The 23,969-nt window shown below is 39.3% G+C and overlaps 1 protein-coding gene across 2 annotated transcripts; it reads right to left on the reverse strand.

Annotated features, from left to right (window-relative positions):
* Positions 1-22,879, reverse strand: thoc7 (THO complex 7). 2 transcript variants are annotated; one of them, XM_073072309.1, is made up of 8 exons: positions 22,846-22,879; positions 17,082-17,199; positions 8,350-8,477; positions 5,660-5,746; positions 2,852-2,909; positions 2,381-2,447; positions 2,224-2,293; positions 1-663 (listed from the first exon to the last, which is right to left on the reverse strand). In XM_073072309.1, exons 1-8 carry the CDS (start codon positions 22,862-22,864, stop codon positions 596-598), a joined length of 615 nt encoding a protein of 204 aa, XP_072928410.1. In that variant the 5' UTR covers positions 22,865-22,879; the 3' UTR covers positions 1-595. The 2 variants fall into 2 exon arrangements, with proteins under 2 accessions (XP_072928410.1, XP_072928411.1); XM_073072310.1 differs by lacking the exon at positions 22,846-22,879 and adding an exon at positions 22,547-22,660.
* Between the last annotated feature and the right edge of the window lie 1,090 nt (positions 22,880-23,969).

Below are 23,969 nucleotides of genomic sequence, written 5' to 3' on the forward strand. Positions count from 1 at the left end.
TACTGCTTTTACAATGTATGACTTTTATTACTGAATATCGTAACAGCACAAAATGTTTGAAGTAGACCAGTCACCTTATTAGATATCACATTAGAAAAACTGTAAATTCAACAGGGAAGAGAAAAATACTTTTGCTCGAAAGCAGCTATTAATTTCTGCAAATAAACTTTCAAATGGTTCAACTTTTGGTTCAAGACAGGTTTACTTAGAAAACAAAAAAACATAATTAATGGATCTTTTGCTTTATAAAAAATAGAAAGGTGCCTTCTTCATTTGGAAAATTCCAATTTTTTTTTCCAACTTATTAGAAATAATTAATTCATCCCTACTGACCTCATCTTCCCAGCTTTCTTTTCCAATATTTTATAATACAAATTAGAAAAATGAATAGCACACAAATTTCATATTGGTTCCTCCAGTAAACACTTAGTTTCAAAAATATTTTATAAGTAAACAAATTGAGCTTTTCTTTTCCTACCTGGACATAAAAAGCATTTGGAATTATAGGGTAGGAATTGAATGTTTCACATGAAATGTTTCCTCTATTATAAAGTAACATTTTATTAGAATATAGAATCTCTCAACGGCAGTTCCACTACTGTCCATTTTGAATCTCCATTCTTGTCTCTGGCGAGTCCTCACCTTCTGACAATTTTTCATCACCTGTATTAGTATAAACAGTCATGTTACTTTCTGTATTACTGCTTGAAGCAAGTTCAGTTGATCTTGCTCATCGCATCTCACATGTGGTTGATTGCAGCCATGGTGCCTGGTAGGGACAGCAAAACACTATTCTATATATAAACTTGTATCACAATAGAAGGCCAGTATCTTTGTATAAAATTGCAGTAGTCCCAATGCAGAGTACAAGACAGGATACAGTGTATGACTAAATCCTTTCTATGGTGTTGCTGCTGAAATAGGATTCAGCTTTCAATAAACTTCTTGAGAGTATTGGTATTCTATGAAAAAGTGTAGAAGACACTCACTTGTGACTAAATTATAACTGCTATTCCCTTTCTAATTTTTCTGATTTATTTATTTAGAGAAACAGTGCAGAAGGCCCTTCCAGTGTAACAAGTTGCATTACCCAGTAACCCACCCTATTTAACCCGAGCCTAATCAGAGTGCAATTTATAATGACCAACTAACTTTCTAACTGGTACGTCTTTGGCACGTGGGAAGAAACCGGAGCACCCAGAAGAAGCCCAGGCGTTCACGGGGAGGAATGCACAAACTCCTTAGAGACGATGTCAGAAATGAACTCCAATGTCCTGAGCTGTAAAAGCCTCTCACTGGCCACTACTCTACTGAGGTGCCCAACTGGCCATAGGCCAATTTCAAATTGGCCTAGTCACAAAATATTCATTCCAGCAATAGAGAGACTAAAGAAGCAAAAGGCAGGTATCAGATTGATGTCAAAATGGAGCGCTATTATTAAACCCCATATTAATGCAATCAATTAAGTACTAAGGAAATCAAAGTCAATTCAGACCAACGAAACAAGTAACACTAAGAACTGTTGTAATCCTTGCACCTGAGAAACTGGGTGGAATCAGCTCAAAATGTATTATTTTGAGCTGATTCAAAATATCAGAATAAAACATCCTTGTTTTACACAGTATGTTCGTTCACTTCATCTGAAATTTGCAACCACGCACAAAGGCATGTTATGCAGCTTATGGATGATGACCAAAGCATTTTACCACGTACTTACCACCTATTTCAAGACCACATCTTACCAGTGATATTTATCAGAGACCAATCATCTTGGATACCTAACATTACTAGTTCTATGTACTCTTCCTACTCCTGCACTCTTTGGAAAAACTACTACTTTTAATGCACAATTCTCACACTGAATGAAACTTTCAGACATCAATGAAGCAGCTCTAAAACCAAATACATTACATCAGCTGGGTCAGTACCTTGTTATAATCATCATCCAAATTTCTTTTTATGGAGCAAGAATTAACAAGGTTCAGTACATTCATTGTTATTTGTTTGGATGCTATTTATGGGGCAAAGACATCTGAGAGTATTTTCTGAAGGTTTTAGGTGCTTGCTCACTGCACAACATTGCACTATGTGCAATGGGTACAGAGTAAATCTGTTAAACACAGAACATATACACCCAAACTAATCCTTTTGCTGCCAGGCATCATATGGCAAGATCTATAATGCATTGTTCAAATTCCTTTGCATACACAGGTGATAACTTACCTTCTAGTGTTTGCTGTAGCTCATGTATTGTGCTGAGTAGAACATGGAACTGTTTTCTTCTTAATTCAAGCTAGCATTAAAAAAAAATTGAAATTAGAAGTGCTAATTTGAATGAATTTTTTTTTAATCCATAATCCTTCTCAGAGATTAATATTACCTTATCTTCAACACTCTCTTTAATATGGGATAGATGTTCAAGTTCTTTACCCAGGGCCTCCAATTGCCTAGAGATTGAATCAGGAAATAAAATATTCAAGACATTTCAAATAATTTTGATAGTTTTTTTTAAAAAGTCAGAAGAAATTGATTCTGTGATATAGAACTTATTTTGTGTTTTTCCCCCTCAGCTTTACTCTTTCAACCTGCACTTGTCTCCTCGTTCCATCCTTGATTACGCTCTTTGATTAATGTCATTGTGTGGTGATCAATGCATGTGACAGCTCCACATCTGCACAATGGTAAATTAGTGGAACTATCAGTCTGCACCATTAGCCAATCATTATTTTGCTACCCATCACTAAGGAAGAGCAAATGCTGGCGAGCTCATGCACATTCCACCTAGCAAAATGCAAGAACTTTTGCTACTTTCCAATTGTCTATCAAATATACAGAGATGTTAGTCACTTACTGTAAAGTTTCATGTCTATCAGGATGTTGCTGGATCACTTTTGCCAATGCATCATATTCTGTAAACATAAAAAATGAAAACATACTTAAAAGGAACGCTATAAAACCAGAGAAAAATAAAGATAGACTTACAGCTGATCCAACTCTGAATAAATTTAAAATTTTTAAAAGCCCAATTCTAATTCAAAACTCAGCAATGACAAAAGGATGATTAAAAACTGTGACTATACGCATGACTAGATAGAGAACACAGAAGTGGAATTCTTGCTGGAATAGACAATGGCTAGAATGGGATGTAAATAAATTAAACAGAAACCTGAAAATAGAGACCATCTCAATATCGAAACTCAGAATACATTCATTGGCCACTTTACATCTGCTTGTTAATGCCAATAGTTAATCAATCACATGGCAGCAACTCACTGCATAAAAGCATGCAGACATGGTCAGGAGGTTCATTTGTTCAAACCAAACAGGGTAGGGAAAGAAATTTGATCTAAGTGACCTTGTCTGTGGTTTGATTGTTGATTTGAGTATCTCAGAAACTGATGATCTGGGATTTTCACAGTCCTTAAAGTGTACAGAAAATAGTGCGAAAACAAAACAACTTCCAGTGAGCAGCAGTTCTGTGGGCGAAAATGCCTTGTTAATGAGAGAGGTCAGTGGAGGATGGCTAGACTAGTTGAGCTGACAGGAAGACAACAGTAACTCAAATAATCATGTCTTACAACAGTGATGTGAAGAAGAGCATCTCTGAATGTACATCAATCAAACCTTGAAGTGGATGTGCTACAGCAGCAGGAGACCACATCCATTTCTACTCCTATACCTAACAATGTGGCCACTGAGTGTATATCACAGCAGGTATGTCACAAATTCAAGAGGCTGCACTCTGGTTAGTTGCTTTGATGTGTTACTTCTACTTCACCTCAATATTGCAACTTCTGTACAAATGGTTGAGTGAGCAGCTCCACGGAGAAAGAAGATTTCAGAGCTAGGAGAAGTAAATAGTAAATCCTCAGGGATAGTCCACATTTATAGTGGTGCTTTATAGTAGAGGAGGTGCTTGACTTACTCTTTAAAAAGATATGAAGGTAGACAAATTCCCGGGATCTGAGCAGGTTTATCCAAGAACACTGTGGGAGGCTAAAGAAGAAATTGTGGGAGCCCTACTGAAATATGTAATTGCATCATTGTGAGCCAAAGATGACGTGCCAGTAGACAGAGTAGCAAACATGTGTTTACTTAAGAAGTGCTAAATCTAATACATATGGTAGGTATGTTGCTGAGTTACTGGACAGCATGCTGAGGGATAAGATATACATACATCAGGAAAGACAGATTGATCAGGGGTAGTCAGCATGGCTTTGTGCAAGGGAGATGATATCTTATGAACTTCATTTTAATGAAGTGACCAAGAAAATTGATGAGGGCAGGGTTGTAGACATAGTTTATATGGACTTCAGCAAGACCTTCAAATAAGATTCAACATGGTAGACTGCTCTGGAAGGTCAGATTGTATGGAACCCAGGGAGAGCTGGTTAATTGGATATACCCAAGTATTTCTCAATCAAAAAAAAAATGTAAGTTGCCTAATTATTCTAAATGTAAGTTGTGTTCAATGGTGGCTTTACCTGAGTGTTTCTTCTTTGACGGAGTAAACAATACAAATTCAGTTAATATAGCATTTAATGTAGGAAATTTTTTTTTGAAACCATAGCACTGAAATAGCTCAAGCTTAATTACAGTCCACTTACAGCTTTGATAAAATTGTCAATTAACTGTCTTACAACAGAAGTTCTTTTCCTGTTACTTTTCATTTATACATTATGATTTACATAACTTCAAAAATAGAAAACAAAATTAAACCAAGATATACAATTGTTTATATTGCAATAAACAATGGCCTATATCAAAATTGATTCCTATACCTAAATTTTGATGAATAAATTCAATTTTGAGGGAAAATCTGCTTGCATTTACCAAATCTATACTGATAATTTTGCCTACCTCCATAAGATATCACCTCATTCTCATTGCACTCCAGAGAATAAAGTGCTAACCTATTCAACCTTTCCTATGAATTCAGGTAGCCAAGTCCCAACAACATCATTGTAAATTTTCTCTGCACTCCTTCAATCCTTTGATATCTTTTCCGTTGGTAGGTGACCAAAACTACACACAATACTCCAAATCTGGGGTCACTAAAGTATTCCACACCTTCCACATAACATCCTGACTCCTGTACTCAATGCTCCAATTTATGAAGGTCAATGTTCCAAAAATCTCTCTTTCTGAAGAAAACCACCTGTGATGCCACTTTCCAGGAATTATAGGTTTGCATTCCTAGATCCCTTTGTTCTCCTGTATTCCTCAGTGCCCCCCCCATTCACTGTGTTATGTCCTACCCTGGTTTGTCCTGCCAACGTGGAACTCCTCACACTTATCTGCATTAAATTCCATCTGCCATTTTTCAGCCCATTTTCCCAGTTGGTCAAGATCATGCTGCAAGCTTTAATAGCCTTTGTCACTGTGCACTATGCCCCCAACCTTGGTGTCACCTGCAAACTTTATTTTAAACATGCTGAAATGGGTGCTTGAATAGTAGTATTAGTGTTCTGAAGAGCTTACTTCTATGCTATAGCTGTCTTGACTCCTAAACATCAGTAGCAGTTTTGCCATATTTATTCAGCAAGATCCAACCCATTCTGAAAAGTTACTATTATATTTACATGTTATGTTATCCCTGGGAATATTCCCATTTAGTAGCATTAGACCATTAGCACAATTTTTAAATAATAAATATTACCTTGCCGATTTTTTCGAATTCGCTTTGCTTGTTGAATCTGTTTTTTACATTCTGAAATCTTGTCATGAGCAGCTGAAATGTTACTTTCTGAAAAATACAATTTCCTTGGTAAGCATCAAAGCAAATATTTCATCAGCATAATTTGCTCACAGAAGAATTACTTCCATGACAGTCAAGGTTATAATACAATGAAAATGGTTACCGTTTAACTATAAAGTATTAGGACATGGTGGACTTGTTGGCAGGGTATTTTCTTAAAACTTCTTAGCACTTGCTTTGAGCCTCCACTAACTATACAATCCTGAGGCATGCAAGATCACATTTTACAGGAGAAAGTTTTAGTGTTGTAATGAATAATAGACAATACTAATCATCATTATGGATACATGCCTGAAAATTCCATTCTGAGTTTACAGAATAAATGACTATTATATACCGACATCCATTCTCTTCCTTCCTAATACTCCCACAAAATCGTATCTTCCCCCTCAAAATACTGCTTACCCTGGGCTGAGCTAAATATGTCTGAACTCTTTTGATGACTTTGAGGGTTAGTGTTTTGTGTTTTCCCCCCGTGTTTTTTGTGCTAGTTGCTCAATTTGTTTTTTTTCTGTGTGCGTGGGGGGGTGGTATATTTCTTTGAACAGGTTCCATGGTTTTCTTTGTTTTATGGCTGTCTGTGAGAAGACGAATCGCAGGGTTTGATACTGCATACATACTTTGATAATAAAAGTACTTTTGAATCTTCAAATCTTTTAGCAGTGCTTTGGTACTTTGCACAGGTAGCTGTGCTTTAAGGGTGAGCTGACAATGAATGTCAACAAGCCATGAATGTTGTGTTTCTGATCTTACAAATAGACATTAGTTTTCAGAACAAACTTTTGCTCCTAACCTCACTATCCCAACCAAGGTCTTGATTGTATTGCCATATCTTGATCTCTGTATAATTTTCTCACAACTCAATATTCAAATGCCACCACTGGCCGTGACAACACTCAAACGCCTTTAGCAAAAATCACAAATAGTAACTTCTATTAGCAAGGTGCCACGTCCTTTTGTGGTATCTGTGCAGTTTGTGACATCGTAACTTCTGCTGTCTTTATCCAATATTGATCTCCTATTATTCATCAATAACTTTAACTACTTTTAAATTGCCAGTCTACTAATTTCTCCAGATGCTATTTCCTTCCATCACCACATTCTCGCCTCAGCCATCTTTTCCTTTTAAATGCCGCTCCTGATCTATACAGATGGCATTCACAAAATTTCTCCACCTATAAGGAGCATCAACTTCATGAGACATTTAGCCATGGACAAACTGAATGCCTCCTCTAGATAAAACTAAAAAAAAAATTATTCTTGATCTGGCTGTAATTTCATGAATTAATCCTTTCTTCTGTTCTAATCCTATCATTGAATCACACTTTTTGCAACCCCTAGTCTCAGCACCAGGCCAAGCTTCCAGCACTAGCTCCCATCTTTCACAAACAACTGCTTGTTTCCAGTCCTGTTGCTGACCTCTACCCTTCTCAGGTTAATGGTTACTACTCCTCTCACTTGCGTCTTTCTCATTCCAATCAGGACCATAAAACATTGCGCAATAGCTTCCTGATCACAGTCCTCCATAAACTTCAATTCATCCCATTCTCTCAGATTTATTATCAAAGTATATATCATATACAAAGTTGAGATTCATCTTCTTACAGGCAGCCACAAATTTAAGAAACAAAATAGAATCCATGAAAAACCCCATACAACAAAGATCATCAAGCATCCAATGTTAGAAAAAGAACAAATTGAGCAAACAGTAAAAAAGTGAACAAATAACATACAGGACTTGAACCCTAGAGTCTCTGAAAGTGAGTCCACAGCCATGGAACCAATTCAGGGCTGAGGCGAATGTAGCCAGTCAAGACTCCAGCATCTCGCACCCAATGGTAGCAGCAAGAGGAGAGGTAGTTAGGTCAGACGCAGACAAGCCAGATGGCTTCAGGTAGGGGATCCTGTCAGATACGAACTAGTGAGCTGAACACTGGCTTATCCTCCCCCCTTGGCCTCAGTTTAATCTTTTTAATCTGGCTCATCGCTTAAATCAGTTTGCTTTTTGCTATCGAGCCCTGGCCCCGCACAACCTGCATTCTTGAGAGTCCAGTTCACCAACTCCTTCAGGATACCGCAAAACACCAGATCGTTCAGACAGTTCAAAAGCTCAACTCCCAAAGGAAAATCACAGGCTGTGGATTACAGTGAAATTAGTCCAGAAAAAATAAATTTAGTAGAATAATTAGTAGTTTTATTAGCTGCCAGCAAAATGTCACCATATAATCGCCAATGCCATCTGGATACAGAACATATCAGTTCTGCATCAAGTCCCTACATCCTTGATGATCAGCACTGTTCCCAAACATTCAAAACCTCAAATTTAGAATCTGTATTCTTCCCATTTCTGTGCATGCATCAGCATCACAACTGTGACTGACTGACTGAACACTGATCCTGCTTTAAAATGATTTCATACAAAGCAAAAATAATTCCATTGCTCTAAAATATTGCTCTAAATATGAAAGATGTTGTTTAGAACATCACAAACTTATATTTCCAAGCATTGACTAAACATTGTATATTAAATGTGCTAAATTTTTAAAACACAAATACGCTTATTACTTTACTACTTTATTTATTTTTCTTACCAATGTCTTTAGATATTTTCTCATAGTTGAGCATTTCCCTCAAGTTCATATCATACACAAGCAATGTTTTTCCCATAGAAAACTCACACTGGCCCAATGTGCCAAGCATTCGCTGATGTTGACTGTACCTGAAAGATAGGAAAAAGCAAAAAACTTAATTTTTTTCACAATCAACTACTATAAAATGTTTCAAAACTCATAGCTGCAACCATCACTGGAAATCCCAAAGGCTAACTGCATACATTTCACTCTAGGTAAAACTTCCAACTATAAAACCAAAATGAAGTTCTCTCTTGCTCATTACGTTTATTAGTGAGCAACTAAGCAAACAAAACAAGAAAAAAACAACAGCTTAACCAGTAAAGAGTCAGCCAATGGCTACAGTGATGGTGTAAAGTTTGCTTGGGAAAGGGGAAAAATGCACAGGGTTTGTGTTTTTTTATGGTAAACTTAGATAAGGTGGAATTAAGACAAGGTTATGACTATGCATTGTGATGTTGATCATAACAGAATAGACTGCCAATAAATGGTGCTACAGTTTATGGAGTCAAGAGCATGGAAAAAGGCCTCTTAGTCCATTTGGACATTGCTAATCAATATTCCCATCTAAGCTAGTTCTATATGCCTATGTTTGGCCCATAGTCCTCTAACCCAGGGGTCTCCACCTTTTTTTAAATGCCATGGGCCTCTACCATTAACCGAGGTGCCTGTGGCTTCCCAGGTTGGGAACACCTGCTCTAAACCTTTCCTATCCATGTACCCACCCAAGTACCTTCTAGATGTTGGTAATGTACCTACCTTAACTACTTATGCATGCACCTCATTCCACAGACTGACCACCCTCTAGTTCGTATTAAATCTTTCCCCTCCTCAAAGTTCATATATGTCACCACATACAACGCTGAAATTAATTTTCTTGTGAGCTAATAAATCTATAGAATAACCATAAGTATCAATGAAAGACCGTCCAACTAGGGCATTCAACCAGACTGCACAAGACATCGAACTGTGTAAATACAAAAAGAAGGAATAATAATAATACTAATAAATAAATAAGCAGTAAATATCAACAATGTGAGATGAAGAGTTCTTGAAAGTAAGTCCATTGATTGTGGGAAAATTTTAGTGATGGGGCAAGAGAAGCTGGGTGAAGTTATCCCCTCTGTTTCAAGAGCCTGATTTTTGAGCGGTAGTAATTTCTCCTGAACCTGGTGGTTTTGAGGTCCTGTACCTTCTTCCTGATGGCATCAGTGAGGAACTACTACCTTCCTCATTCGCTAAACTCATGCCTTCTAGTTCTGGTTTCCCAACCCTGGGGAAAAAAAGAGGCATTGACCCTATGTGTACTCTGCATGATTTTATACACTTCTGTAAAATCATCCCTCTTCTCCTTCACCCCAATGAGAAAAGATCCCCACCAGCTCAATCTCTCACCATAACTCAGTTCCTCATTAATCTCATCTGCACTCTTTCCCAATATTCCAAACATGGCCTCACCAGTGTCTTGTACAACTGCATCAATAAATACCCCCTTGAGCTACCTAGTAAAAAGAACTCACCACATCAGCAAAAAATAAGGTTAAACTCTCCGGTGAAAAAAAAATAAACAGTACAAAACCACAAATAAATTGTCATTAATGAGGAAAAAGAGTAGGTGGCTCAACTGGGTCATAAACACTTAGGTAGACCTGCTTGGACTGAATATCCTGCATAACCCCATGCATTATTTCCAATGTGCTTATACCCCAGTCACAATACTGGCACTTTGCCTTGTTGACATCGTCACTTCAGTTATGCAACAGCTACCAAAGCAAAGAAACAGCTTTTACTTGCATTATGTTCCATCCCTGCAGGTTAACCATAATGATAAACTCTAAATTATAGAATTAAAATACTTAAAATACTATGTTTAAATAAAATATACTGTAATCTTGTTAACTGGGACACATCAGTACCAGTACATTTTGGCCCACTTAAGTAGCAGCTTCAATTAGGCAAAGTTTCATGGTAACAGTCAAAAAGGTGTACAAGGAAGGCCCACTATCACTTAGCTAAGTAACTAATTATGCATTTAAAAGAAATACAGAACAAATTAGAAAACTACCAATACCACTACAGTACTATAAAACTGTGTATTCATTCTTAATAGTCACTGACAGACAAATTTCTCCAGTGTATGCTGCCATGTTCTTTTGATTGACTGTGAATGAACAAAATTAGTGCAAACTCCTGGTGCAGATAATGGGCAGCCTTCATATAATGCTTTTGATGATTGTATCCTCCAAATCTTCATTTTCATTGTAAGATTCAAGATCATTGTCAATTACTTCAAACTCTTTGTTGTTCCTAACTTGTAGGGAAAGTTTCATTTTCATTCCTGACATCTCCAAGCTTGAATGCATGAAACAAAAGTGAGCGAACAGTTCTGAATTGTCTTACTGCTTATTTTTTGCCAAATAAGTGTCAAAAATCACTGCTATTTGAAGAAAAACACATGCAACTGACTCAATTTAAAAGCTATTTGCTTTAAGTATGGTGTAGAGTCTAACTGCAACAAAAGTGCACACCACTAACACTAGTTAGAAACTGTTCAGCAACAGACTCCTGTCCCAATTAAGCTGCATAATGTCTCTAATAAACAAAGAGAATCCTGGCTATTTTTCGATTAGCTGAATTGAATTGAATTGACTTTATTACTTACATCCTTCATATACATGAGTAAAACTCTTCATGTTACGTCTCTGTCTAAATGTGCATTTATAATAAATATTATGTACAACTGGACAGTCAATATAACATAGAAATACAATTGTATCAGCATGAATTAATCAGTCTGATGGCCTGGTGGAAGAAGCTGTCCCCGAGCCTGCTGGCCCTGGCTTTTATGCTGCGGTATTGTTTCCTGGATGGTAGCAGTTGGAACAGTTTGTGGTTGGGGTGATTCGGGTCCCCAATGACCCTTCAGGCCCTTTTTATGCACCTGTCTTTGTAAATGTCCTGAATAATGGGAAGTTCACATCTACAGATGCACTAAGCTGTCTGCACCACTCTCTGCAGAGTCCTACGTTTGAGGGAAGTACAATTCCCATACCAAGTAGTGATGCCGCCAGTCAGGATCCTCTCAATTGTGCCTCTGTAGAAAGTTCTTAGGATCTGGGGGCCCATACCAAACTTCTTCAACCATCTGAGGTGAAAGAGGCGCTGTTGTGCTTTTTTCACCACACAGCCGGTATGTACAGATCACATGAAATCCTCGGTAATGTGTATGCCGAGGATCTTAAAGCTGTTCACCCTCTTCAGCCCAGATTCATTGATGTCAATAGTGGTTAGCCTGTCTCCATTCCTCCTGTAGTCCACAACTAGCTCCTTTGTTTTTGCGACATTGAGGGAGAGGTTGTTTACTTGATGCCACTGTGTCAGAGTGACTTCTTCTCTGTTCCGTTTTTGTTCTTCAAGACTTTATGGCTGCCTTGAGTAACTGATGGCCTAATTAACTGGAATCCACTGTATATCTCCAACATAATATATTTGTAGTGGAATGAGGTCCAAAAATTATCACAAAGCCAATTTCAAAACAAGAATGTTCAAGTGCAAAATAGTTTAATTTTAATTTAATAAAAGCCAGAATCAGGACCTGATATCAAATGGACAAATATTGGAATCCATTATAAAACAAGCAATTCAAAAACCTTTATATATAATGTAAAGATTTTTACTCCTCATGTAGGTGAAGGATGTAAGAAATAAAGTCAATTCAATTCAATTATTGTAATTCTTGGAAATTGTATGCTGGAAGATGTATGTTGGGGATTGGAAAGCAGAATGATGGATAACTTGCAATAATGCTTCCTTGCATTTTGATGGCCTCTATTGGTTAAGGTCAATCACGGATGGTGCATTCTAGCTGTTGTAGTTGATAAACAAGTCAGGGCAGAACGATATAGAAAACAAGCTGTTGCCCATACAGCAGGCTCCCCCTCTCCATACAGCTGATGAATTCAAACAAACGACACAGACCAATACAGTTTGGCACCAGTGGCGTCACAGGAGGTGCCAGTAAGTGTTGAACTCAAATTAGGACTGCTTAGGAAGTCCAACTCTGGATTTTTCCTCAGGGTTTACTCCCAAAGCCTGTCTCATGAGTGGATATAGCTGAAAGGCAGTGGACGTTTGAGATCAGAGTTTTCCTTCTCTCTGATGAGCTGCAGCCATGACTGACGAGCCCCATATGCCCAAAGTGACTGATTTTAATGCACCAGTAACCCGCCTTTGCCCCTTCTCGTGTCAGTAAAAATGGTTCCACAAAGCTTAATAACTAAGCCACACATAAAGTTCAGGAGCTGGGCTTGGTTGTCAGAAGCTATTTGAGATGCACAGCATTGGGAGCATTATCCCCACAACCTGACCCACACCCCCACCCCCGGCTATGACAATGTTAAGGAACCCATTTTGCATTATGCAATAAAATATACATAGTTCATTTTCATGTCCTTTATAACAATGCTAAATTATCTTTTGTTGGTGGCCAACAAGCTGCAAAGCATACAGCAGACACGCTGGATTTTCAAATATCTTCAAGAAGCATGGAAGTCAGAGACAATTAGAAATAGTTAAACTGCCTGACAGCACATTGGGCAGGAATGATATGGACTTACTTTCTATAAGTGTTGGCACGTGGCCTAGTGGATAAGACATCGGTCTAGTGATCTGAAGGTCACTGGTTCGAGCCTCAGCTGAGGCAGCGTGTTGTGTCCTTGAGCAAGACACTTAACAACACATTGCTCTGCGACGACACCAGTGCAAAGCTGCTTGGGTCCTAATGCCCTTCCCTTGGACAACATCGGTGGCATAAAGAGGGGAAGGCTTCCAGCATGGGCAACTGCCGGTCTCCCATACAACCCTGCCCAGGCCTGCGCCCTGGAAACCTTCCAAGGCGCAAATCCACGGTCTCACAAGACTAACCTACTTTTTATGAAGTTAGCTAGCTGTGACTCATGGTCTGCTGTGGCTTGTTGATGAGGTAAATCTACGATTCCAGCTACGTGTTGGGACACGTGTAGCCACAACAATAATCTTTTTCCCAAGGAAGGGGGTGCTAAAAACAAGAGGGCATAGGTGTGCAATCAGAGGTATGAGATTTCAAAGAGAAATCAGGGATAACTTCTTTCATAAAAAAGTGAAGCATATTTGGAATGAGTTGCCCAAAACAGTGCTTGAGAAAAGCACATTAGCAACATTTAAAAGCCATCTAGATAAATAGATGAATAGGAAAGGGTTTAGAGGGCAATGGGCCAAGCACAAGCAGATGGGACTATCACATGGGTAACTCAGTTGGCTTAAACAATTTGGCTGAAGGGCTTATTTTCACGCTGCATGACTATGACTAATCTGCAGTCTAACAGGAATGGCCATTAGCTTTGAGTTACTAAATATTCACCAGATCTATTGCCCTCTTTGTCCTGTGGATCATACACTGTTCCAGTGCAGCAAAATTGAAGATCAAGAAACTTTCTCATTCAATAAGACACTTCACACTATCCCATGTTCAACACATTCACCCACCTCCAACTGGTGGGTCCCAGATTCCCCACCTCTCATGCCAGGCCAGAGCTAGAAAGGTCTGTGAACCTTCTTCAGTTACCTGGTGTTCTGTATTAATTATTCATAAAATATGGTCTGATCTTCATTTAAGTCATGATAATAGGTAAACACAATCTGCCTAATCTAATAACACACAAACAATTGTACTTCTTATCAAGACTGAATACACCATTTAAACAATCACAGTCTAGGTTCAAAAAAGTATGTGAACCTCTGGGGTAATGCCTTCTACAAAAGCTATTTGGAGTCAGGTGTTCCAATCAATGAGATTGGAGGTGTGGATTGTAGAGATGCCCTGACCAATCAAAGAGACACACAAAGTCAGGTTACTGACTGAACCTCCTCTTCTCATGAAAGAACTGTTTATGCCTCGATCAAAGCAACTTTCAGAGGACCTTGGAAGAAGAATTGTAGAGATTGCAAAAGGCTACAAAAGCATTTCTAAAGACCTGAGTGTTCATCATCCACAGTAAGAGAAATTGTCTACAAACGGAAGAAACTCAGTACTGTTGCTACTCTCCATAGGAGTGGGCATCCTGCTAAGATCACACCAAAAGCACAATGTGCAACACTAAAGGAGGTGAAAAAGAACCTAAGGGTAACAGCAAAGGACCTGCAGAAACTCCTAGAACTTGCTAAATTTAAAGTTTCTGTTCGTGTGTCCACTAAGGACACCACAGAGGAAACTACTGTTCTCCAAAATAAGCATTGCTGCACATTTCAAGTTTGCAAAAGACTACCTGAATGCTGCTGAGACCATGTTCTGTGGACAAATGAGACAAATGTTTAACTTTTTGGCAGAAATGCACACCGCTATGTTTGGAGGAAAAAGGGTACTGCACACCAACACCAATACTTCATCCCACTGTGAAGCATGCTGGTAGGAGCATCATGGTTGGGGCTGCTTCGCTGCCTCAAGGCTTGGACAGCTTGCAATCGTTGAGGGAACAATGAATTCAAAATTGTATCAAGACATTTTACAGGAGAATTTCAGGGTAGTGGACCGTCATTTGAAGCTCTAATAGAAGTTAGATGACACAAGACAATGATCCAAAACACAAGAGTAAATCATCAACAGAATTGTATAAAAAGAACATTTGTGTTTTGAAATAACCAAGTCAAAATCCAGACCTTAACCCAACTGAGATGCTGTGGCATAACCTGAAGAGGGCTGTTCATTGCAAGTATCCCAGAAATATTGATGAACTGAAACAGTTTGCTACAGAAGAATGGTCTAAAATTCCTCCTTGCCATAGTGCAAGTCTGATCAGCAGCTACAGGAAAAGTTTGGTGGAGGTTATTGCTGCTAAAGGAGGATCTACGAGGTATTAAAAACAAGGGTTCACAAACTTTTTCTTGCAACTGTAGCTAAGTAGCTCCACTGCCCACGAAGAAGAGGATTATCATGTCTAGCTTGGCAGGATGTAATGCACTATATTAGATATGCTACCTTTTCATCATCTTTTTAGCCCCAACAGAGATGAAGTATGTCTATATGATAGAGTAGTACTTTCAGTGGGCTGTAGCTCACCTTGACATTGAAATTGCTTATAGTACCATGGTCGTGTGGTCTAGGTTATAACACAAGGGATGTGTTATAATGGGGTCACATGGGGTGAGTTAGTCAAATGGATACAAAATTGGTATGGTGCAGGAGACAGGACTGCAGCAGTGGAGGGTTCTTAATCAAACTGAAGGCCTTTGACCAATGGAAGCCATAGGGATCACTAACTGCTCCATGTTATATATATTAACAGTTTGGATGAGAATGCAAGTGAAACGATCAGTAAGTTTGCAAATGACAAAAAAATTGATGGTACATTGACAAAAGTTGTCTAAAGTTCCAAAAGGATATTGATCAACTGGGAAAGTAGACAACGGAATGGCAGATAGAATTTAACTCAGACAAGTGAAAAGTGAGCACCTGAGAAGTTAAATTACACCAGAATATGTACAATGATTGGCAGGACCCTGGATACTGTTACTGAACAGGGGTGCTAGTACCTAGCTCCCAGAAAGTGGTAACACAGTTAGACAGAGTGGTAATGAAAATACCTGGCACACTTGCCTTCATTAGCCATAGTACTGAGTAAAAGAGATGGGACATCATATAACAGTTGAACAAAACATTGGTAAGACCTCATTTGGAGTATTGAAGTTACTGGTTCCCATGCTAAAAGAAGAATGTGATTAAACTTGGTGCAGAAAAGATTCACAAAGACATTGCCTTGTCTGGAGTGCTTGAAGCATAGCAGAAATTAGTTAGGTTAGGACTTTTTTTCCCTTAGAGCAATAAACACTGAAGGTTGATTATTTTGAAAATTATGTGGAGTATGGATAGACACAGTATAAAACTAACAGCAAGGGATAAGGGAAAGATTTAAAGGGAATCTGAGGGACAAGTTTTGTCATTCAGTTGTGGTGTGTAAATAGAAAGTGCTGCCAGAGGTGACAAGTACAATTACAAATCAAAGAATTTGATTTTGGAGGGATTTGGGCCCAGTTTAGATAGGCATCTGGGTTGGCAAGTTGTGCCCAAGGGCCTTTATCTATGATAAAGAATCTGTGACATATGCCTCTGATTCATCAGCATTTCAACACCCAATTCAGAAAATCTGGGACTATCTCCCTCTCCCCTACAGCCTCTCTTGTCTCTACTGCTAGCGGATAAATTTATCCTGGCAGCATTGGGAACAAAGTCAGTCCTGTATTAATGTTTTGTAACACACTTGCACTCTTGCTTTTGATCAATTTCATGATTTGACCATATTTGGAAGTGCTAGCTGAAATGCTTCCATGCTACCAAATCTAAATCCAATCACATTTGGCTCAGTAAAACAGGAATTGTACTTTGGCTCTACATACTACAGAAGAAGGTACTACTATATATACTACTAGAATGTATTATTATATCATGAAAAATGTCCAGTTGTAAATCTTATTCAGTAGACATAAAACAAACTAGAAATGTAATTAAAAGGATACATTTAATTATTTAAAAATATGATTATATACTCCATATTAATCAAAAAATTACACAAGCTGTACCTAACATATTACAACCTTTTCATACGTAATCCTTTCACTATCAACAGATAGAATATTCAAATTAATTAAAACCAATGACTTACCCCTCCTCCTGCGATCCAGAATTACACCATTTAATGAAGCTCTTCAGAAGCAGGTTAATACGCCGATCATCACCAGCACCATCTCCATCAATCAGAAGCCGTTTGCGTATAACTTCATCTACAATTGGATCATTTTATGGAGAAATTATAACATACTTGTTTTCTAATCACCATGGTTCTATTTAATGTTAAATTTAATGCATCATCCAATTTAATAGGAGTAAATTCAGTTAATGCATTTAAAATCATTAATAACTTTTCTTTATTAAAGTGATTGCTCAATACAGATTTACGACATCATCGATGTGCAAAAATCCTGATGTAATATTTCAAATTGTGGCATATTTATTTAAAATGCATTGCTAACTCAAAGCAAATTCAAAAAATATCTTTAATGCAAAAGAGGAAGATGATGTTAAGCCTACCTACAGAGAAAGAAATTGAACTTTTGAGCATGATTTAGAATAATATTCTGAGTTGTGTCTATATCAAAGCAGGAGTAGCAGCATTACAGGTCAGGGAAAATATCAAAGCAGTGCTCAGATGAGACAAACAAAGGCTCAACTACCAAGACTATATGGGTGGAACAGAGGACTAAGAAATGGATGATGATGTTAATGGGACTATATTATAGACCACCAAATAGTCAGCAGGATTTAGGGGAGCAAATATGTAGAGAGATAGCAGATAGTTGCAAGACTAAGGTTGTGATAGTAGTGATTTTAACTTTCCACGTATTGATTAGGACTCCCATATTGTAAAAGGACTGGAAGGGATAGAGCTTTTCAATTATGTTCAGGAAAGCTTCCTTCATATATAGCGAAAGCACAGTACATGGCAGGTGAAAGTGTAGGGAAGCACTTTGGATCTGGTGATCAAAATTCCATTCTAGCAAGACAGAGAAAGATAGGACTGAATAGCAAGGGACACAATTGATCCACCTGAAAATCAGCTACGCATGGAACAGAAAGAGATGGGGAGATCTGAAATAGATTTTTTTGCATCTGTATTTATTCAGGAGACAAAGTCTATAGAACTCAGGTAAAATAGCAGTGAGGTCATGAACCATACACAGATTACAGAAGAGGTGTTTGCTATCTTGAGGCAAATCAGGGTGGATAACTCCCCAGGGCCTGACAAGTTGACCTTGTAGGAGGTAAGTGCAAAAATTGTAGGGGCCCTGGAAGAGATCATCCTTAGTAATGGGTGATAGGCTAGAGGACTGGAGGATACCAAATTTTGTTCTGTTGTTCAAGAAAGGCTTTAAGAATAAGCTGGGAAATGATAGGACAGCGAGCCCGAGTGGGTAAAATATTGGAAGGTATTCCAAGGAACCAGATATATAAGAATTTGGATAGACAAGGCTTTAATAGAGGTAGTTAACTGGCTTTGTATGTCATACGACTATTGTAACCATTCTTAAAGATATTTTCGAGCAGGTTATCTGGAAAGTTGTTAAAGGAAAGTCAGTGGATATAATCTACATGGACTTTAGTAAGGCATTTGACACAGTCTTGCATGGGAGTCTGGTCTATAAGATTCAATCGCTTGGCATTCAGGATGAAAGAGTAAACAGAATTTGACATTGGCTTCACGGGGGAAGCCAGAGAGTGGTAGTAGATGGTTGCCTCTCTGACTGGAGGCTTGTGACTAGCGATGCCACAGGGATCTGTGCTAGGTCTGTTGTTTATCATCTACATCAACAATCTGGGCGACAACGTAAAGAACTAGATCAGCAATTTCCTGGATGACACCAAGATTAGGGATGTAGTGCACAGTGAGGAAGGATATCAAAGCTTGCAGTGGGATCTGGATCAGCTGCAAAAATAGGCTGAAAAATGGCAGGTGAAATTCAATGCAGAAAAATGTGAGTTGATACATTTTGGAAAGACATTCTAAGGCAAGTCTTACATAGCAGGCAAAGAAAAGTATAGTAGAACAGTGAGATCCAGGAATACAAATGCATAATTCCTTGAAAGTGGTATCACAAGTAGATATGGCTGTAAAGCAAATTATTGGCACATTGACCTTCTTTAACCAAGGAAAAAGCACAAGTTATATTTAGGCTCTGAACAGTATGGTTCAGCTTAGGGAGAGGCTTGGGATGGTCAGAACTGCTGCTTTAAGAACTGGATATCAAACAAACAGATATTTCCCCCTTTTCCCATCCATTATATCTACATTAACTTCACAATTTGCCTATTGCCATAATAGGGTTACAGCTGGGATCTCACTGGATCGCCACGTGGACTTGGGCCACCTGGACAACGGCAATACTTATATCAGGCTATTGTTTATTGATAACCAGCTCAGCTTCCAATACCAGCATCCCCACAGTACTAATCACTAAGCTTCAATATCTGGTCCTCTGTACCTCCCTCTGTCTTCCACATCAGACCACAGTCAGTGTGGATCTGAAATAACATCTCCATCAACACAGACATATCACAAGGATACAAGCTTAGCCTGCTGTTGTACCCTCTCACACCCATGACTGCGTGGCTCGACAATTGCCATCTATAAATTTGCTGAATGACACAATTGTTGTTGGCAGAATATCAGATGGTGACAAGGAGACATACAGGAGGAGAAATAGATCAGCTGGTTAAGTGGTACCACGAAAAAACAACCTCGCACTTTACGTCAATAAGAGCAAGGAATTAATTGTGGAATTCAGGGAGAGGAAATTGAGGGAAAAGTCTTCAGCAAGGAGTCAGCAGTGGAAAGGGTGAGCAGTTTCAAGTTCCTGGCTGTCAGCATCTCTGAAGATCTTGGGCCCAATATATTGATGAAGGAGGAACACCAGCTACCATATTTCTTTAGGAGGTTGAGGAGATTTGGTATGTCACCAAAGCTCTACAGGTGTCCCGTAGAGGCATTCTAACTAGTTGCATCACTGTCTGTTACGGAGGAGCCAATGACAGGATCAGAAAAAGCTGCAGCCAGTTCCATAATGGGCACTAACCTCCACAGCAGCAGAATTAAAATCAGGTTAAATATCACTGACATTTGTTGTGAAACATTTTGTTTTCAGCAGCAGTATAGTACAATATACAAAAAAACTAATTCCAATAAAAAATACATACAAATTAAACAATGCAAAAAGAGAGCAAAAGTAATGAGGGAGTGTTCATGTGTTTGTTCACTATCCATTCAGAAATCTGAAAGTAAGGAGGGGAAGAAACTGTTCCTAAAATGTGTGTCTTCAGGCTCCTGTGCCTCCTTACTGATGGTAGTAATAAGAGGGCACGTCCTGGTTGTTGAGGGCTCTTAATGATGGACGCATCACGTTTGAGGATGTTGTCAATACTAGAAAGGCTAGTGCCCATGATGGAGCTGAGTGAGTCTGCACACCTCCGCACCTTTTTCTGATCCTGTGCCTAACCACACCAGATGGAAAATTTTTAAACTGGAAAAGCCTTTGACCCAACCACACCAGATGACGATGCAGCCAGTTAGAATGCTCACCATGGTACATCTGAAGCAATTGAATATGTAGCTTCTCACAACTACCATAAAGAGATTTGGACATACAAAAGCACGAAAACACACATTCAGTGTTTCAGAAACAGCTTCTTCCTCTCTGCCATAAAATTTCTGAATGATTCATGAACCTATGAACACTACCTCACTATTTTTGTTCTATTTTTACACTGAAGCTGTCCTGATTTGTCCAATTAACTGGAATCCACCGTATATAAAATAAATAGTGTATAAATATATAAATATATAAAATAATATAAAATAAACAGCTTCAAAGGGCGGGCTAAAACAGGTGAGAGTAGTCATGCCTGCTCTAGCATGTGAAGTCAGCTCCAGCAGACTGGCGGATGAGATAACAGTGAGGTACAACAGTTAAGAAAGCAGTTTGGCAACACTTCCTGGAGAGCAAAGGGCAAGATAAGGCACTGAGGAATTCCTGCATCCATGGAAGACCTTAGTTTGTGACAACTACTCAGACCACTGGACCCAAACTTCCGAGGTTGAGAGAAAGGAACTGCCCCTGTGCAACAGCCTATCTGCTTTAAAAATTCTCCTGCACAGTTTTCACTGTCATTGCTAAAAACATTGGATAACCAACATGCTGCTATCTTGTTTTGATAGACTGTACATGAACAAAACTAATGCAGACATCTAGTGCAGATATTGGCCTGCCTTCATACAATGCTTTTGATGATTGCATCCTCCAAATCTCCAAATATAAATTCAAGAAGATTGTCAACAACTTCAAATTCTTCATAATTTCTAACTTGTTGAAGTAATTTGATTGTTTAATTTTCCATTCTTTGGCTGTTTCTGGCATCTCCAAGCCCGAATGTTTGAAATGGCTTATTTCTTGCCAACTATCAGTGATAAAAATCTTGCTTTTTGAACACAAACACACACAAATGACTCCACACAAGTTCACACAACTGATGCTAGTTAGAGCAACACACACAAGATAGTGGAGTTCCTCTACCATTTTGTGTGTGTGGCATGGATTTCCATCATCTGCAGATTTTCTCGTCTGTGATGCTAGCTAGAAACTGTTCGGCAATTCTCCTGTCCCACTTAAGCAGCATACTGTCCCAAATAAACAAAGGGAATCCTGGCTATTTTCTCAATTAGTTTTTATTCTTTAAGATTTGTCACAAATAAGCGCCTGACCCAATCAACCAATGGCTTAATTAACCGAAAACCACTATATATATATATTAGTTACTATAATTTATAGCATATTTTATGTGGTATACTGTACTGCTGCCACAAAACAAATTTCAGTGATAACAAACCTAATTCCAATATCAATGCTAGATAACAGAGTAACATTAATTTATTTTGGCGGTAATGCACCATTAAGCTGGGTGCCAACCACCGTAAAACAAGACGGGGAGAGAGAGAACATTAATTTATGAAACTAATCATCAATAAAATAATCTTGCCTCTCAATCTATTAATCAACTCCTTCACTCTTTCTTTAGTCTCATTCATTCTATTCCTCTCAGCCACCAAATCTATTAGTATTTCCAATCACTTTAACTGCTTTTGGGAATTCAGTTTCTTCATCTTCAGAAACCTATTTGTTTGGACAGATCCATTTATTTAAACAGTTTTGCGTTTAATGATGTCGTTTTGATCAAAGACAGCAGAGTACAAAGGTCAGCGACGGCCTGACCTGCTCAAATACCATTTCCCACTGCCCAATAACCGGGAGTGCCGGGACTCAGTAAACCCACACCGAGGAACAGAGCTCCTAAAGCCGAAGAGAGCCCGCTTAGCGCGGCGCGGCTCACACGGCACAGCAATGGGCCTGCGGGTGCTCTGACCATAAATAGAGCCCGAGGCTGCACCCGGGCCAAGTCTGAAACAATAGTTAAAGTGACAGCAAATGGTCAGCATGAGAGCGGAGGAAGAGCGAAAGCAAAGGACATAAGCACACAGTCCATGTTCAGTGGTTTGAGCCGCGGAGGGAGCAAGATCCTTACCGTCCGTCACCGACATGCTGGCGGCCCAGAATGCAGCGCGGCAATGACTGGGGAGTGGGTTTGAGGAGAAGGGCGAGTGGGAGGGGTTTGTTTGGAACGGGGGGGGGGGGTTGCCTGGGGGATGGAGAGGGAGTGGGGTGGAGGAGGGAAGTGGGGGAGGGGTGGGGAGAGGTAGAGGGAAGAGGGGGGTGGGGGTCTGGGGAGGGGAGAGGAGGTGATGTGGAGAGGGGGCTGGGGAGGGTGGGTTGGGGAGAGGGGTGGGGGAGTTGGGGGAGGGGATCCACAATCTCTTCAACTACCTTGTATAGAACATTCCATCTGATCCAGGTGACATATCTGTCTTCAGACCTTTCAGCTTCCCAAGTACCCTCCCCTCAGTAATAGCGGCTACACTCACTTCTGCCCCCTACACCTTTGAATTTCTGGCACACTGCTAGGTCTTCCACAATGAAGACTGATGCAAAATACTTAATAAGTTCGTCCACCGTTTCTTTGTCCCCTATTACTACTTATCTAGCATCATATTCTAGCAGTCTGAAATCCACTCTTGCTTCTCTTTTACTCTTTATAATATCTAAAAAAGTTTTTATATTATTTTCTAACTTACCTTCATATTTAATCTTTTCTCTCATTACATTTTTAGTTGCCTTCTGTTGGTAGTCATAGGGAATTCCATAGTGAGGGGAGCAGCCTGCTCAAGATACCCGCATGGTGTGTTGCCTCCCAGGTGCCAGGGTATGGGATGTCTCGGATCAGGTGCAGAGTATTCTGAAGGGAGAAGGTGAAAAGCCAGAAGTCTCAGTACACATTGGTACCAATGACATAGGCAGAGAAAGGAGGGAGGTCCTGAAGAGAGAATTCAGCGAGTTGGGTAGGAAGCTGTAAAGCAGGACTTCCACGGGAGTCATCTCGGGATTGCTGCCTGTGCCACTTGCTAACGAGAGCAAGAATAGCATGATCAGGCATATTACTGCGTTGCTGAAAGACTGGTGTAGTGGTCAGGGCTTCGGGTTCCTGGATCATTTGGGCAACTTCTGGGGGAGGTATGACCTGTACAAAGAGGGTGGGTTACAAAGTGGTCCAATATCCTAGCAGGCCAGTTTACCAGAGCTGTTAGGGAGGGTTCAAACTAATTTAGCAAGAGGATGGGAACCGGAGTGATAGTACTGAGGTAGGGGAAAACAGAAATAAATCAAAGATAGTGTGCAACAGAGATGATAGAAAGGACAGGCAGGAGATAAGGCATAAACACAGCCAATGGGATGAGTTACAGGGCAATAGAGGAGTGGTGCAGTTAAAACAATAAGCAACAAATACCTGGACTGAAAGTGTTGTATTTGAATGCACACAGCATAAGAAAGTAAATGGATGGTCTTGAAATTCAGCTACAGATTGGCTGCGTATGACTTTGTGGCCATCTCTG

Source organism: Hemitrygon akajei, chromosome 19 (genome assembly GCF_048418815.1).
Source record: "Hemitrygon akajei chromosome 19, sHemAka1.3, whole genome shotgun sequence".
Classification (NCBI taxonomy): domain Eukaryota; kingdom Metazoa; phylum Chordata; class Chondrichthyes; order Myliobatiformes; family Dasyatidae; genus Hemitrygon; species Hemitrygon akajei.